This window comes from Schistocerca gregaria, chromosome X, assembly GCF_023897955.1.
Source record: "Schistocerca gregaria isolate iqSchGreg1 chromosome X, iqSchGreg1.2, whole genome shotgun sequence".
Classification (NCBI taxonomy): domain Eukaryota; kingdom Metazoa; phylum Arthropoda; class Insecta; order Orthoptera; family Acrididae; genus Schistocerca; species Schistocerca gregaria.
In genome coordinates, this window is record NC_064931.1 from 639014421 (window position 1) to 639031394 (window position 16974).

Sequence of the window (16974 nt, forward strand, 5' to 3'; positions counted from 1 at the left end):
TGATTGGCTCACTGCAAGAAAATCCCCCATGATTGCCAGTGTCTCCAATGTTGTGCTCCTTCCAATTGGGTGGGCCCCCCTCAGGGGGCAGGGGGAATGTACCTGCCTTAAGTGATTATTCACTCCTGAACACCTGAAAGAGGGACCAATCGACAATTTGGGAAGGTAGCAGCTCAGGCAATCACCTCTCCCTGGGCCCGGCCTGTTCCAGGGTGTATGTGCGAACCCTACCTATCAACCTGGGGCTGAGAATTATGCATTACCCTATCACCTGTTATGTGTCAAACATGTGAGACAGCCTTCAGGGATGCATGGGGAGGTAGAAGAAAAGAGAGGAACCTCAAACACAGACGCAGAGGAAGATAGAAGGGGAATGAAAAAAGAAAAAAAGGAACAAAAAACAGTGGAAACTTTGTTCTTATATTGCCTACTCAAAATGCAGAACACATTTCCAAAAACATCCCAGTCATGTTCCCAAAAGTAGGGCAAAAAGAATAGCAAGAGGATAGACACACAGTATGGAAGGGAAAAGATGCTGCAAAAGCTATGACCCCAAGGTAGCCAAGCATAAACCTACCAAATAGTATGCGAGCCCCCTGGTGGGGCTCTTTACTTAGTGTGTGTTATAATTCTTCAAGGGTGTGTGACCATACAAAGGGGAAGTGTAATTTTCGATACTGACTAGGGCTGCAAAGACACGATTATACATTTTGAACTTACGATCCTGGCCTTGAATAAATAATGTTATGTAGACACAGTAGTCTCACAGGTTTTGTAAAGTATGGGCTTTTTGTATCACACTGACTTCTATTAGCTCTACCCTGTTTACAAGTCGATCTCTATAATTTTACTTGGAAATACTATGGCCAGATATTGTATATTTGATTCTGTACATTATGTTTCTCACATTGACAATATATTTGTCACACAGTATTAAATAATATTTATACAAATTTGTCCTTGCTGGGAATTGTGGAACACCACATGGCTGTATTAGTGAGCAGCTACTTCGATCCAGAGGGTTGAATCTGAATGTACTTAAATGACCTATTCATCATACCATACCATAAGCCCCATGCATAACTTCATATCTCTGGTCCATTGTCATGTCTCCCTCCAATGGTGGAAGAGGGGGGGGGAATCAGAGCCAGAGTATGATTTAGCACATCATGGTTTATCCCTGACAAAATTATACTTTCATTGAGGCTTTCTAATTCTGGGACTCATAGAATATATGGTTGCTGCTGGTTTACCCTTGTCTACTGAAAAGTATGATTCCAGCTTTTTTTCTCAAGTATTGAGATAGATATGCTTTAATTGCAGGGTAGTCCATTATGCTTGCACGATTAAATGAAAATGGTTTGTGGTAACTGAAACAATCTGACTCCACAAATGTAAAAAATCTAGCACACTGTAAATAATAATCCAGTGCCTGAAATGCCTGGGAATATTTTCTGAGCCATATGCACATGTTTTTCAAATGGATTTTAGGAGACACTAAATGACAGCTGTGTGCAGTTTATGGATCAGAAACAACCCAGTCAACAGGTGTATCTGCTGACTAAACATGATAATAACTTCACACATTACCTCCTCTACACCAGCCCTGTAGCACACACATTTAAAAATGACACAAAGATAAGCATTTTTTGCATTAGTGCCACTAAGGTCATTAGAAATGGAGCAGAGTTGCACTGGGGAAGGATAGGGCAGTATCTCTGAGTTCACCAAAAATGATTTAATGAAATAACATGGAACATAAATCTGGATAACCAAATGGGAATTTGAACCCCACTCCACTACACACATTAAGATACACAACTTCTTGCCAATTTAGTAGCAGAGGTTCACACAATACCTTCAGATATCTAAGCAATATTGTCATCTTGATAAGTCACCCAGACATGGATACATTGGAACAGCCTGGGAGTGTAATCCACCAGTCACTAAGTAAAGCTGTGCACTGCGGTTCACACATATTAGGCAGCAGATGATGGAGGTGGTTGGTAGACAGATGCACACATTAAGTGGCTGACCTTCAAGGATTTGCGACACATGGGAGCTACACCACACAACTTGCCAATTCTGCCAATCCATCCAGGATACAATCAGATGCGACAGGAATCCATGCAGAGATTATTGACCTTGAGCAGTACAGGGCTCTACTGGACAAATGTGATTCCAGCTATAGACAACTCCAGAGAGCAAACAGAACAAATTACACAAAAGACTATATACTTGCCAGAATCAATTCTATGGCCTACATCGGTCAAGGAGACTGCAGTTTCAATGGTTATGCCTGTACTGCCATGGTGATGGCAGTTGTAAACTTCAGAACAGTTTCCATTAGTGATCAACATTAGGTATCCCATCTGTTGCCATCAAAAATGAATACCAGAGTATTGTAATGTATGAATGAAACAATTTACATCAATATGACTACAAAATATTCTCAGAGTTCCAGCCATTTTAACTGGTTATAAATTCACAAGTGTTCAGCTAAGTGCTCCTCCGCCACTGTCAAGTGGTAACTGACTGGTATGAAGCTGCTGACCAGCAGCTGTATTTATGTGGCTGATTAATGTGGCATACCACAGAACTATGTTCTCATCGTAGAAGCATAGAAAAATCGCTAGAGAACTTAACAGATCAGTTTATAGATGTCCATCCTAATGCATGGATGAGGGACTTCAGCTGATGATATATATGAGAAAAAGTACAACACGGTGTCGAGTAAAGACTCCTGAGGAAAGCTAGCCCATGTGTACCAGTAATGAGACATCCACAATAAATGTGCCAAGGGAATCTAATACTCTTTTGGCTGTGGTGGAGCCTGAGGAGACTGTAATGTGCTGCCAAAACTAATCGAGTGAGACAATAAAGTCATTCTCAAGATACAGCTGCTGTGGCACTTTTTCTCATATATTAACAGATTGGCCTTCTTAATGCACAACTTCCCCAGTGTATAAAGCTGTACCATGCAGTTACCACTTGACAATGTCTAAGCAGCACTCAACTGTAAGTTCATGGATGTATAACCACTTTATGTGGCTGGAATTTTAAGGAGATTTTATTCATACCACAGTATTCACAACAAACTCCTTTGAAGCCTACATAAAAAATGCACTTAGCATCAAATTCTTTATACGTAAGTACATAAAATGAGTTAACTGGAGTTCAAGAAGCAAAGAAGCCAGACTAAAGAGCTCAAAATTTTGTGTAAGAAACTACATTTTAAGTAATTTACCTTCAATTTTAAGCTCTTGTACAATAGTAAAAGTCCTGGTTTTAGCACACACCACAACTTAGTCCAACTCTTAAGCGTGCCACGAACTTTTAACCAGTCAGCTAATACAATTACGGATGGATCTTTGAGAGAGCTCAGTAGTTCTTTGGCCACTCTTTTCTTCTCTCGGCAGTAGTTTTTGCGCTGGGCTTTGTACGACTCTTTTCTTGTTAGAGGTTGTAACTGGAAATAGAAAAAAGAAAATAAGGTATTATAGTTATCCATGTCATGGATGATCTTCTCTAATTTAATACTGAAAACTGATACCTGTTATGGGGTAATTTTATAATATAAAGTAATTAAAATGCCTAGGTTGAGTTCCACTTTCATATGCCTACAATTACAGCAAAGGCCGAGAACAGCATGCTAAGAGAAGCTTACCTGTTTCCTTATCTATGGAACAACAACAATGTCAAAAATGGTCATATATATCATGCAAAATATAAACAAAACTTCACAATGCTTGTACAACGATGTCTCAAAGAACACTTGGTAATATGCATAAAGCTGTGAGCTACATCATCTATAAGGAGGGAGGCAACAGCGGACACACATTTTAATTAGTGCATTACAGTCATACATGCCGAATTTCAAACGCATTTAAAATGGATAAGCAAAATAGCAACATTTATGAGCTTCAGTTAATTTCAGCTAGTGCCTATACTTCTACAATCAAAACATTTTATAATGTTTACAATGACCAACAGTGTTTCATCAGAAAAATGGACCAAGTGAGGTGGTGCAGTGGTGAGCACACTGGACTTGCATTTGGCACAATGGCAGTTCAAACCCGTGTCCAGCCATCCTTATTTACGTTTTCTGTGATTTCCTTAAATTGCTTGAGGCAAATGCCAGGATGGTTCCTTTAAAAGGGAACAGCTGAGTTTCTTCTCCATCCTTCCATAAACCGATGGGACCAATTACCTTGCTGTTTGGCCCCTCCCTCAAATCAAATCAACCAATCAGAAAAATGAGGGGGAGGGGGAAGCATTATAATGACTGAGTCTAATAGTTAATATCAGTATTCTGTATCTTGAACTTATTATACATTTAAAAAAGTAGGCTCTTCAACTGTCAAAACTAATACAAGCCATTATCAATTTTACCACCTCAGCTTCTGTAGACAGATAGCAATGTGGAAGTTATCTGACCAGCAATCAGGTATCTATATTCAGGAAAGATTTAGTATCTTACAATATACACTCCTGGAAATTGAAATAAGAACACCGTGAATTCATTGTCCCAGGAAGGGGAAACTTCATTGACACATTCCTGGGGTCGGATACATCACATGATCACACTGACAGAACCACAGGCACATATACACAGGCAACAGAGCATGCACAATGTCGGCACTAGTACAGAGTATATCCACCTTTCGCAGCAATGCAGGCTGCTATTCTCCCATGGAGACGATCGTAGAGATGCTGGATGTAGTCCTGTGGAACGGCTTGCCATGCCATTTCCACCTGGCGCCTCAGTTGGACCAGCGTTCGTGCTGGACGTGCAGACCGCGTGAGACGACGCTTCATCCAGTCCCAAAAATGCTCAATGGGGGACAGATCCGGAGATCTTGCTGGCCAGGGTAGTTGACTTACACCTTCTAGAGCACGTTGGGTGGCACGGGATACATGCGGACGTGCATTGTCCTGTTGGAACAGCAAGTTCCCTTGCCGGTCTAGGAATGGTAGAACGATGGGTTTGATGACGGTTTGGATGTACCATGCACTATTCAGTGTCCCCTCGACGATCACCAGAGGTGTACGGCCAGTGTAGGAGATCGCTCCCCACACCATGATGCCGGGTGTTGGCCCTGTGTGCCTCGGTCGTATGTAGTCCTGATTGTGGCGCTCACCTGCACGGCGCCAAACACGCATACGACCATCATTGGCACCAAGGCAGAAGCGACTCTCATCGCTGAAGACGACACATCTCCATTTATCCCTCCATTCACGCCTGTCGCGACACCACTGGAGGCGGGCTGCACGATGTTGGGGCGTGAGCGGAAGACGGCCTAACGGTGTGCGGGACCGTAGCCCAGCTTCATGGAGACGGTTGCGAATGGTCCTCGCCGATACCCCAGGAGCAACAGTGTCCCTAATTTGCTGGGAAGTGGCGGTGCGGTCCCCTACGGCACTGTGTAGGATCCTACGGTCTTTGCGTGCATCCGTGAGTAGCTGCGGTCCGGTCCCAGGTCGACGGGCACGTGCACCTTCCGCCGACCACTGGCGACAACATCGATGTACTGTGGAGACCTCACGCCCCACGTGTTGAGCAATTCGGCGGTACGTCCACCCGGCCTCCCGCATGCCCACTATACGCCCTCGCTCAAAGTCCGTCAACTGCACATACGGTTCACGTCCACGCTGTCGCGGCATGCTACCAGTGTTAAAGACTGCGATGGAGCTCCGTATGCCACGGCAAACTGGCTGACACTGACGGCGGTGGTGCACAAATACTGCGCAGCTAGCGCCATTCGACGGCCAACACCGCGGTTCCTGGTGTGTCCGCTGTGCCGTGCGTATGATCATTGCTTGTACAGCCCTCTCGCAGTGTCCGGAGCAAGTATGGTGGGTCTGACACACCGGTGTCAATGTGTTCTTTTTTCCATTTCCAGGAGTGTATATTTAAAAAAAAAACACCACAAGAACAAATGAAATAAAAATCGTCCAGTATCCTGGCCCAGCAACTCGGGAGGTTCTCCAGAAGATATGGGACTCAAGGACAGCCACTAGGCAGCACTGCTACATCTGCAGGCACTGGTATAATCACTGCAAGCACCACCATTAGGACAAGCCCACCTTGCTGGCCTATTAGTACCTGTGGCTTCCCTATAAAGCCAGGAGCACAGCAGCTCTCCAGCCTGTCATAATTACTTTGCACTATTGCTATATCTTAGGTTGTTGATCTTGATTTACTCACTGGAACCATTATTCTGCTGTGCTATCTCCACTGTTTGTCTTCCTCCCCTTGTTGTCCACCTGTTTACTATCATGTGGCTCGTTGTCCACATGTTTCCTCTCACGCAACTCATTGTGATGCCCTTGGCTGGTTGGTCTCTCTTTCTGGTTCTTGAGTTATTCCCAGTCTTATTAGATTCCAGGCAGTAGAACTGGTGATGAGGTAAAATGTTAGTAGCACCCTGTAGATGCAAAAGCTTGTGCAACTTGTGGAACAGCAAAAGCCACTCCTGCAGCAACATTTCCAACAGCAACAGATGGAGTTGCTCCATCAGGAAATTCAGCTTTTAAAAGATCAACTGCAGATTCAGGGTACCCACCCAATCCAGGCTGTGGTCACTTCCCATGTGGCTTTCTGTCTAATCTCATTTCCGTCACTTAACAATGCCAAAGAGGTCTGGGACGCTTACTTGCAGCATTTAAAACAGCACTTCGCCACATTTCAGGTTTCAAGTGATGCTTTCCAATGGTCCCTCTTCCTTTCTTGGGATTTCCTGGAGACGTTTTTCTCACTGAAGAAGCTGTCATGCCCACATTTGAGGAGACATGCTCATTGCTGTTGAATTATTATTCACAACAGTTCAATGTTGTTGCATTGTGCTCGAGTTCCATCAATACTACAAGCAACCTTTTCAGTCGTACTACTTGTGGGTGATTGATTTGCAAGGGTTGAGATGACATTCCAATATCATTTGTGTGAACCCATCTTGCAAATCCTCATATGCAGATTCTTTGATTCACAACATAGTGATCCAGTTAGCTACCGATCCAGAAGGCAGCACTGCAACCTTCAAACTGGACAACCCATCCTTTCACAAAATCTAGTAAATTGCACACTCTTTTGAGATCACACATGATACAAATGAAAGACTCACGGTCCATTATCTGGTAGCTGTGGTCCAGCCACTGCCTCAGGGGCAGATTTCTCATGTGTGTTTTCCTCAGTTGGGGCATCACGACTCTTCGATTTTAGACATTTCAATGGCCTCATAGCAGCCAGCCACGACCCAATGGTATAAGCAGCAGGGTCACCCATTGTGTCTTGACTGTTTTGCAGGACAGACACATGTGGTTTGTCTGGATTACTGGGCACATTGTGCCTGTTGTTGGAAAGATGGACATCTCTCAACCATCTGCTATAAACTGTCGGAACAGTTGGATACCAGTCTCCACATGCTTCAGTGGATGGTATATGAACATCTGGTAACTGTTCCCCATGGTGATTCTTAAGCTACTAAGTAGTTTATCAATCTAATGATTGTGAACCAAGAGGTCCATTATCTGATTGGCACAGGAGTCACCATTTCCTTCATAACCCTCCAAATGTAAGCTCACCTGGGCCCTGCTGACTTGGTGCCACCTTCTCGTACATTGGTCAAATATGGTGACAGCTCGACTCCTCTTCCTGCTCCATTCTTAATCACTACTGCCTACAAAAAAGTCACATGGCTCATAACACTGTTTGTGGTCAATAGACACTCAGCTGGCTACATTTCTGGTCTGGGTGCCTGTTTGGATTTTCACTTGGTGATGAGGTTCATGTAAAATCTGACACAGTTCCCTTCCAGCAAATCAGTTACCTCTGTGCTGCTTTTCGGCCTCTGTATAAACCTGGCCTGGGGTGGGGTGGGCCACAGATTTCCAGGTGTATATCTCCTCATGTCAAGATGCAGTGCCCTGTTTCTGTCAGGCATGTCCTATTCTTGTCTCATTATGGATAGTCATTAAGGAAGAACTCCATCTCATCCACGAACCTAGAGTGATTGAACTTGCTAAAATAAAGATTAGGTCACACCCCTGGTCATGGTCAAGAAGCCCAAAGGCTCTCGCTGGCAATACAGAGATTTCAAATTGACCGTCAACACCCAGCCACAAGTGGAAACCTACTCCATACCACATCCAGAGGACCTCCTCACAAACTCAGTCAGGGGCAAATATTTTTCTAAGATATAAGTTTCCAATGCATATTCGCAGATCCCACTGAATGAGAAATCACAATGCATTATGGTCATCAACACTCCCTTTGGCTTATACAAATACTAGTGCCTGACCATTGTGATCTCTTCTGCTTCGGCAATCTTCAGGAGATACCTGGAAGAGATAATGATGTCCATCCCTGCTTGTACTAATTACCTAGATGTCTTAACTGACATAAGCACTATGCACTATGCATCATGACCACCTGCACAACCTCTGCACCCTCTCTACACTGAGCAATGCAGGGCTCAAGTTCCACCTCCACAAATGCCAAGCCACAATGCAAAGCCAAATTAATGATATTAAAGCAAGGTTCAATTTGGAAATCGAAAAGATCCAAGAAAGTGTGGAATCTATAGTAAAGGTAGAAGTAGACAAAAAAAGTTTTCAGGTTGACAACTGAAATTGATGATTGTAAAGCAGAACTCTCACATCTGACAGAACAAGAATTATGGAAGTAATTAAATTGTGAACAGAAGTGTAAGCCAAACACTTCTCACATTCAAACCAAAATTTGTGACCTTGAGAAGAAAATTAGGGACCAACTCCATTTCTGTAACTGATGGAGCAGCTCACAACAAACCGTTAAGAGGCCAAAGAACAATTTTATCGAGTCAAAAGACATAATGGTTGGCACTCAGACTTCCTGAAAAACTGCTAAAGGATTTTTCCTGAAGAATTAACAGATGAGAGAAAGATTAATAGGGTTATTGGTGCATTACCAGTGGATGCCAAGAGATGGGGTTGAATATGAACACAGATCAAATGACTTTTAGTGATTTCAAGAAAAAATTTACTGAGGGCTACTGGTCAGAACAGAAACCAAGACTGTTTGTGGTGCGAGTTGATTATGGCTAGAATGTATGACAATACAGGCAGGAATTCTATAAAAGATTTCTGCAAATACTGGTACAGGAAATTAACTAACTTGAGAAGGAGACAACCGGAATCGGGTTATATGGAAGCTATCGAGAAAGCTCACAGAAGATTCTGAAAGATACGTAGGTAGTAATCAGAAATACCTTTCTAAGTTTTTGGAAAGAGTAGAGGATAAAGAATGCTGGAAAGGAAATCATGATTATCGTCCAAACAATAACAATTGAGGTAATCACAACAATGTCAAAATAACAGCAAAAGATACTGTGTCAACATGGTACAAAGGGGAAAGGGCACAAAAGATTTAACTTAGCCACTTGTAGCAGAGGTTTTACACTACAAAATTATAATGACAACCCCAGCAAAGAAAACTAAGGACTGCATAAGTTGTGGGCCAAACTAACACAGAAAGATGTTCATGGGCCAGACATAGGAACCAGCATTAGAATAAACATTACAAATTTCATGCACAAGGTAGAGACTGCAAAGTTTTGCAAGAGACTAGCTGCATAACAACAGATGGGCAGACAGATGAATCATGCCAGGCAGGCAATAAGATGAATATAACGTTGCAGGCAGAACTCCCGTTAGCAACAGATAGGACCAAATGGTTAGCAGCCGATGTGAGCACAGTAGCACTGGCAGAAAAAAAAGAAAAAAAAGAAGAAAAAACGAGTAGTAACTTCAGAACAGAGAGTAATGAACTCACTACAATAGCTAATGACACCATAGCTAAAGAGAATGGTAATACAATCGTAGATGAAATAAGAAATACTGACAACAGTTAAAATGATAATGAAGTAATGTTTTCTTGTAAAAATTAGTTGTCAGGAATGACTAACTGGCATGAACAGGTCAACAATCTGTGTAAGGAGGCTAAAGCAATGCAAATGGGAAGATTTCAAAAGGGATTATGAAGCTCAAAATTCAAGTAGTAGTGTTGGGAGAAATAAGAATGTTGAAAGTTATCAGACGGAAGGAAGAATGTTGAAGTAAACAGCAACGAGCAGAATTTCCATGCAGGAAATACTGATGGGATGATGGCTATGGATGTCAACAGCACTGTGCAAAATGGGTGATCCGATAATGAAATTGAAATAAATGATAGGAAAATAAGTACAGTGATAAACAGGAGGAGAATGGAAGAAGATGAATCAACAGTATTGCAGATGAAATACTCCTAACCAACGAAATGCCACTAGAGCAAAATTTTGATGAACAGTCAGATGAGGACTTTAACATGTCTCAGAAAAGCCTCCAAGTTAGAACCAAATAATGAGTCTTAGTAGTCAGAGTCGGAAGACAATTACAATGGAGAAATGAAACAATTGAATGAGATGAATGCGTAGCAAAATTCTGTACACCAAAAACAAAGTATTGTCAAAAGAAAGACCAGCACACAGAATTGAGGAAAAAAATGATACTATATACTGTCAGCAAAGGGTTCAGGTTACAAAAGGCAGAGACCCTAAGACCAAAGAAACCCACGGATATAGATAAAGTGCACAGAGACAACATCCCTTGGAATGAAATTAGACTTCTTTGACACTTGTGGACAGATCGGAAAAACACTAAAAATAAAGTAGTGAAGTAAAATTAAAATATGTAGTGTTACACTTCATACAGTTAAAAAGTGCCACCATAACTAGAGGATATGAGGAAGGTTTATTTTAAAATTTAAATATATTTACAACAATCCAAAATGGAGAGAACTCCCCACGCTAACGCATGCTATCTGATATTACCAAAATCAAAGAAACCATTAGGTGCTTGCAATATAAAGGACTAAAGACTTTACATCCATTGGACAGAACAAGAAATGCCATTGTTTCCAAACATGACCTAAACACTGTGTGTATCATAAAAGGCTTGTTAATCTTGTTACTTAGGTGTCTTTCACAAACTGGAAGTCAAATATTTTAGTAGTTTTTTGAAATGTAAAGAACTGCAAAAGTAGCTTACTATAAAGCAATGTCAATGAACTTCTTTCTCTTTTGTGTGTGTTCACCCCTGTCCGCCCCCAGTGGCTGAGTGGTCAATGTGATAGACTGTAAATCCTAAGGACCCGGGTTCGATTCCCGGCCGGGTCGGAGATTTTCTCCGCTCAGGGACGGGGTGTTGTGTTGTCCTAATCATCATCATCATCATCTCCTCATCTCCATTGATGCGCAAGTCGCTGAAGTGGCGTCAAATCGAAAGACTTGCACCTGCACCAGGCAAGCGGTCTACCTGACGGGAGGCCCTCGTCGCACGTCATTTCATTTAACCACTGTTACAAAAATTTTCGGCGAGGAGCAGGGGGGGGGGGGGGGGGGGGGAGAGGAACTTCTCCATAATGATATGTTTATGTTGAATGTAACTGATGGTATTCTTATATAAACTGTATGAGATAATCTTACATTTATTCCCATCTCTGTAAAAGTATGTTGTTCTGGGAAAGTTTGTATATAGTCCCGCCCAACACTGCGTAAAGGGTTGTAGATGTTTCATTGATGGTATCCTTGACAGGAAACATAACTGAAGCATGAGGCATATGTAACACTTATTAACTGTACTTCTTTTATTTAACTTCAATGTTTTCTATGAATACTGTAATAGCTGTGTTATAATGTTCTTTGACCCACCACATATCGAAATAATTGTTCATATTTCTGTAAAATTATGTTTAAAGAATTAATTTGTGAATTTATTTTTTTAACTATGTTCTTTTTAATGTAAGTGTGTTAAAGTGTTATATGTATCAGAGATTTCATGTGTACATGTGTGTAATGTGAAATGTCAAACCTAGAGGGAAGTGTTAGGTGAGAGTGAGAAAGGAAGTTCGGTGCAAAGTAGTACAACAGGTCTTCCTGGCAGAGAGAGAGGGTTGGTGACCAGCATCTAACCAGCTGACATTCTGACTGCTTAATGAGGCAAGAATTGTAGCAAGATAGGGTTAATTATGCCTTAGACGTGGATTTATATTGGTTGTAAGATCATGGCACCACATATCGAAATAATTGTTCATATACCATAAAATTCCAACACTGAGAAGACATTTTACAGAGCATTTTACATCAAGAACCACGATTACAGCCGATGACTTTATACTTTTGCCACAACCAGGAAAAGTAAAATTAATGTAGCATTTATTTGCATGGACCGGAAATTTGATGAACATTTAAATAATAACTATTCCATTCTTAACTCTGTGTCAAAAACACCATTTTATCATCAGTCACTTGCCTGGATAGGCTTCTCTTCCTAGAAATAAAATATTCCAAGTGCCTCCATTTTTAAAGAACTACAGAATCATTACAGTACCAAAATGTTTGTTAACTTTCAATGAGTACTAATTTTTGTGAGTGTTTAGGTAGTCTCTTGTACTAAATGCCCCACATGGGCAGTAACGTGAACAGTTAAAGCATTTCAAAAGAATGAGTGCCAGGAAAAATGCTTCTTTACAATGCCTTGCTTCGTGAGGTGGACACCTGTTGGTCAGCACTGCACATAAGAGATGTGGAGGCCATGGGGCACAGTTGCTCTGCTTGCGCACGCTCCTTCAACCCTGTCTTTTACTCCCTTTCTCACCCCGTCACCCCAGGTGCTGCATTCATCTGGACTTTGCTGGCCCCCTTTCTGGGCTCTATGAGGTTCATCATCATTGACTCTTATTCTAACTACCCCTATGTGGTTGGCATGGTGTCCACCACAACTGACACCACTCTCAATGTCCTCATCCAGATTCTAGCCATTGAAGGGCTTCCCCACACTATTGTGTAGGACATTGGGCTCCATTTCACAGTGTAAACTTTCCAACAGTTCCGCACATCCAACGGCATCAAGCACCTGTTTAGTCCACTGTTTCACTCATCCTCTAACAGCAGAGCAGAGCATATGGTACAAATGTTTAAACAACAAATGTTACAAATGGTGGGTACTTCCATCACCACAGCTGTATGCATGATCTTTCTAAGCACATACAGGACCAATCCTGCCCACGAATGAAGCCTCCATTTCCTAGCCCCACAACCCACAGAAACCTGGACCCGGCACGTTAGGCACTTTCTGCTGGGCTCAGTTGTGTGGGCATACTTGTATGGGGCAAAATCCTCGTGGATGCCAGTCGCAGTGATTGCCACCCACTGGTGGCTCCTTACGATGATTGACACTCTGAGGGGTTTGGAACACTGGCACATAAACCAGCTCCATCCCCGCCTACCAACTGCACCACCGATGGCTCAATCACTCCTGGAACACCTGCCCTTATCACTCCCACATCTGCACAGGTACTGGTTGCACTCCAGGGCATCAACAGCAGTTCCCACAGATGTGAGCATGGAAGTTGAGGTCTCAGTGCACTCTGTCCTCTTGGCCATAATCACTCACACCATCACAGGCTATGCCGCCGCACCCAAGCACATTCCCAGACACACTGGTTCCTTCTACCAGCCAGCAGGCTGCAGTGCTGGGAATCCATCCATGCCACCAGTTCACTTTCCCAAGAATTGTCTGGAGCACTTCTGGCCTTACGTGCACATTTCAGGGGAGGGATCTGGTAGCCTGGCATAGTGAGTTTGAAACCTGAAAGGTATAGAATTCTAAGACAGCCACTACAAAGCGCTGCTACATCTGTAGGCACTTTTGTCACCACTGCAAATGCCGCAGCGAAGACACACTCACCTAGCTGGACTATAAGTGCCCATGGTTGCCCTTTAAAGCCAGTAGCACTGTAGCTCTGCAGTCAGTCATTACTTCTCTGCTCTACTGATTGATCTCACTACACATCACTGTCTTGGTTCCAAATTCACTATGACCTAGGTTTTTGATCTCGGTTGACTCAATAGACTCATTATTCTGTTGCACAATCTCTGTTGTTTGTCTTCCTTTCACTCTTGTCCACCTGTTTACTCTCACGTGACTTCTTGTCTACCTGTTTACTCTCAGGCAACTAGCTGTGACACCCTCAGCTGATCTGCATGTTTCTATTAGTTCTAGACTCATTCCTGGTCTTGGTAGATTATAGTCACTATAGTTTGTCTTAAGCAAAACCTCTTGAGTTTAGGTACAGTAGTGCTAAATGTTCCTTGTCCATGCCTTCCCCCGACACGAGAACCAGTGCACCCAGCCAGTTATAAGGAGCATTCAAAGTTTAATTGCATGTTGAAATCATATGCACACAATAATAAAATGTTAAGACACAAAAGAAGAGAGCAAAAACAAAACCTCTCCAACATCCCTTTGCCGCTTAAGCAAATGAATCAGTTTCCCACAATTATGAAATCAATTACTAGATAGATGTATCTCAATACACCTACTATATATGTACAGGCTCTTTTGTTTGCCATAAGCTAACTCACACATAAACTAATACATTTTCACATTAATACTGGACAATGAAATTCATTTGGAAATCACCACAGCAGTTGTGCATAATTTTAAAGCAGTTATAATTTTTTATATCAAAAAACAAAAGAAATGTGATGGCATAACAGATCAGAATTTTTGCTATTGTAATTAAAAAAAAGACGTAGGACAATATTTGTTTACTATGTTATCCATCTTCAATGATGGTGTATTTATTTAAGGGGAGCCGGAACGATGAAAATGACAAAAAGATCAACATTTTTGGTTTTTTCCATTATTTGGAGTTTTCTGGAAGAAAAAAAATCAAGTTTCACCCTTCTAAGTGAATTCTAAGTGTGTTTTTTATTGCTGCAAAGTTGACATGCCATGTAAACGGTTGTAGCAACTTGGTGTGTCACCTCTGATGGTGCCACCGCTGGCTGCTAGCAGGGTACCTTTGCGGAATTAGACAGTGTTTTGTCTTCCAACGTTGTATGGCTTTATCTCTGCGACAAGTGATTGTTCATATCGGTAAACATAAATGCTATACCATGTGTGTTGACTTGTAGAGTTTGCTTTGTGTTGTTTAGCTGTTCAATTTTGCGTATTTGACGAATTTTGCTCGTACTTGTTTTACGTATTTCGTTTGTGGATATCAATATGCCGTGTTTTAGCAATCAAGTGTTCAAGAAAAGGCACAACGAGTGAAAGAAGAAATATTTTGTTGTTTTGAAGGGAGATGCTGCTCTGATTGCTTCACCGACTACTCCAAATGAATGTTATACAACTTCTTCCAGCAAGAAACTTTGTGACAGCAAAGAAAAATTTGAAAACTATGAAAGTGACAGTAATCATGTGAATGAAATAATGAACATTTCCTTGCTCTCTAATATTTTGAAACACAATGTACTATGCGAAGTTTGCAAAGAAAGAGGGCTGGAATTGAAAATAACTTCACACATTGGTTTGGCATGAAAAATGTTATTGAAGTGTAACAAATGTGCTGCAGAAGTTTTGTTTTCTAATTCTAGCAGTATTCCTCGTAGTGGTAATAGTGGAAAGAAGATGTATGATATAAATGTTAGGCTAGTGTATGGCTTGCATTGCACTGGCAATGGCAGTGCTGCAGGGACAATGTTATCTGGAATTATGAACTTCCCAAAACCACCAACCAAGTTTGGATTTTATAATGAATTGGTGGGATATTCTGCTGAACATATTGCTCAAGCAACAATGAAGAAAGCAGTTGAAGAAGCTGTGACAGATAATGGGAATTGTAGAGATTTAACTGTTGCTTTAGATGGATCATGGCTACGCAGAGGTCATAAATCTCTAAATGGAGTTCTGACAGCTACCAGTGGATACAGCTCCAAAGTAATTGATGTATTCTCTCAAAACATTGTAGATGTAAGGGCAATACCAAGGACAAACATAGTAAAAGTTGTGAAGCATATTTTCACGGCATGAGTGGAGCGATGGAAGTAAAGCGAGTGAAAGCAATTTTTTCCAGATCACAGGAGTCGTATAATGTATGATACTCTAACTATCTAGGAGATGGTGATTATAAAGGATATAAAGCTGTAGAGGAGCTCAAACCTTATGGCAATGAAATTCACATTAAAAAACATGAGTACATTGGACATGAGCAGAAGCGCATGTAGGCTTTCTTGCGCAAACTAAAGCAGACATTAGGATCCCAGAAGCTTAGTGATGGTAAGACCCTAGGAGGAAGAGGAAGATTGACAGATGAAGCAATTGATAGATTTCAGAGGTATTATGGGTCTTCAATTAGGCAAAATACAAGAAGCACTGAGCAGAGCAGTATGGGCATTATTTTTTCATACTGCATCAACAAATGAGCACCCACAACATGCACTGTGCCCCACAGGTGATGGATGACTCATGGTGTAACTACCAATCAGAAAAGGAATATGCCCACAAAAACTATTTGCCAAATGGTGTAACTGATGTAATTAAGCCCATATTCAGAGATTTATCACAGCCCAGTTTATTGGAAAAGTGTTTACATGGGAAAATGCAAAATCCAAATGAAAGTGTAAATAATTTAATTTGGATTAGGATTCCCAAAAAGAGTGTTTGTACAGATAAAAACATTGCATTTTGAAGTGTATGATGCAGTGGCAACGTACAATGAAGGAAACATTATCAAATGTGATTGCTGAAACATTCAGGTTTCCGACCATGACAACACCATTTCCACAATGCGCCTAATTGATGAAGAAAGACTAAGAGGTGCATGAAGAAGAGACAAAAGCCTACAACATGCAGCAAAAGGGAAGAAAAGACCAGTGAAAAGGAAACTAACACTGGAAAAAGAAGAGGATGCTGATAATCCTTCGTATGGGGCAGGAATGTATTTAAAAAATTCGGAAGCCATTTCCGGTAACTTAAAAATTTTCATCTTTTAGGAACATTTTCTCAAAAACTGTTAACAGCATATCAATGAAATTTATGCACAATATTGTTTACTTCTTTTCCTTCATTTTTATAACAAATTGTAAAAAAATATTGTATAATTCAAGAGTTATA

The 16974-nt window shown here is 41.5% G+C and overlaps 1 protein-coding gene across 3 annotated transcripts in view; it reads right to left on the reverse strand.

Moving 5' to 3' along the window:
- The window catches only part of LOC126298445 (oxysterol-binding protein-related protein 8), a 205690-nt gene that overhangs the window by 137306 nt on the left and 51410 nt on the right, over positions 1 to 16974 (reverse strand). For all 3 annotated transcript variants that reach the window (XM_049989775.1, XM_049989774.1, XM_049989773.1), the window contains one exon: positions 3248 to 3469. In XM_049989775.1, the coding sequence (XP_049845732.1) occupies positions 3248 to 3469 (222 nt within the window). The remainder of the gene's footprint in view (positions 1 to 3247; positions 3470 to 16974) is intronic.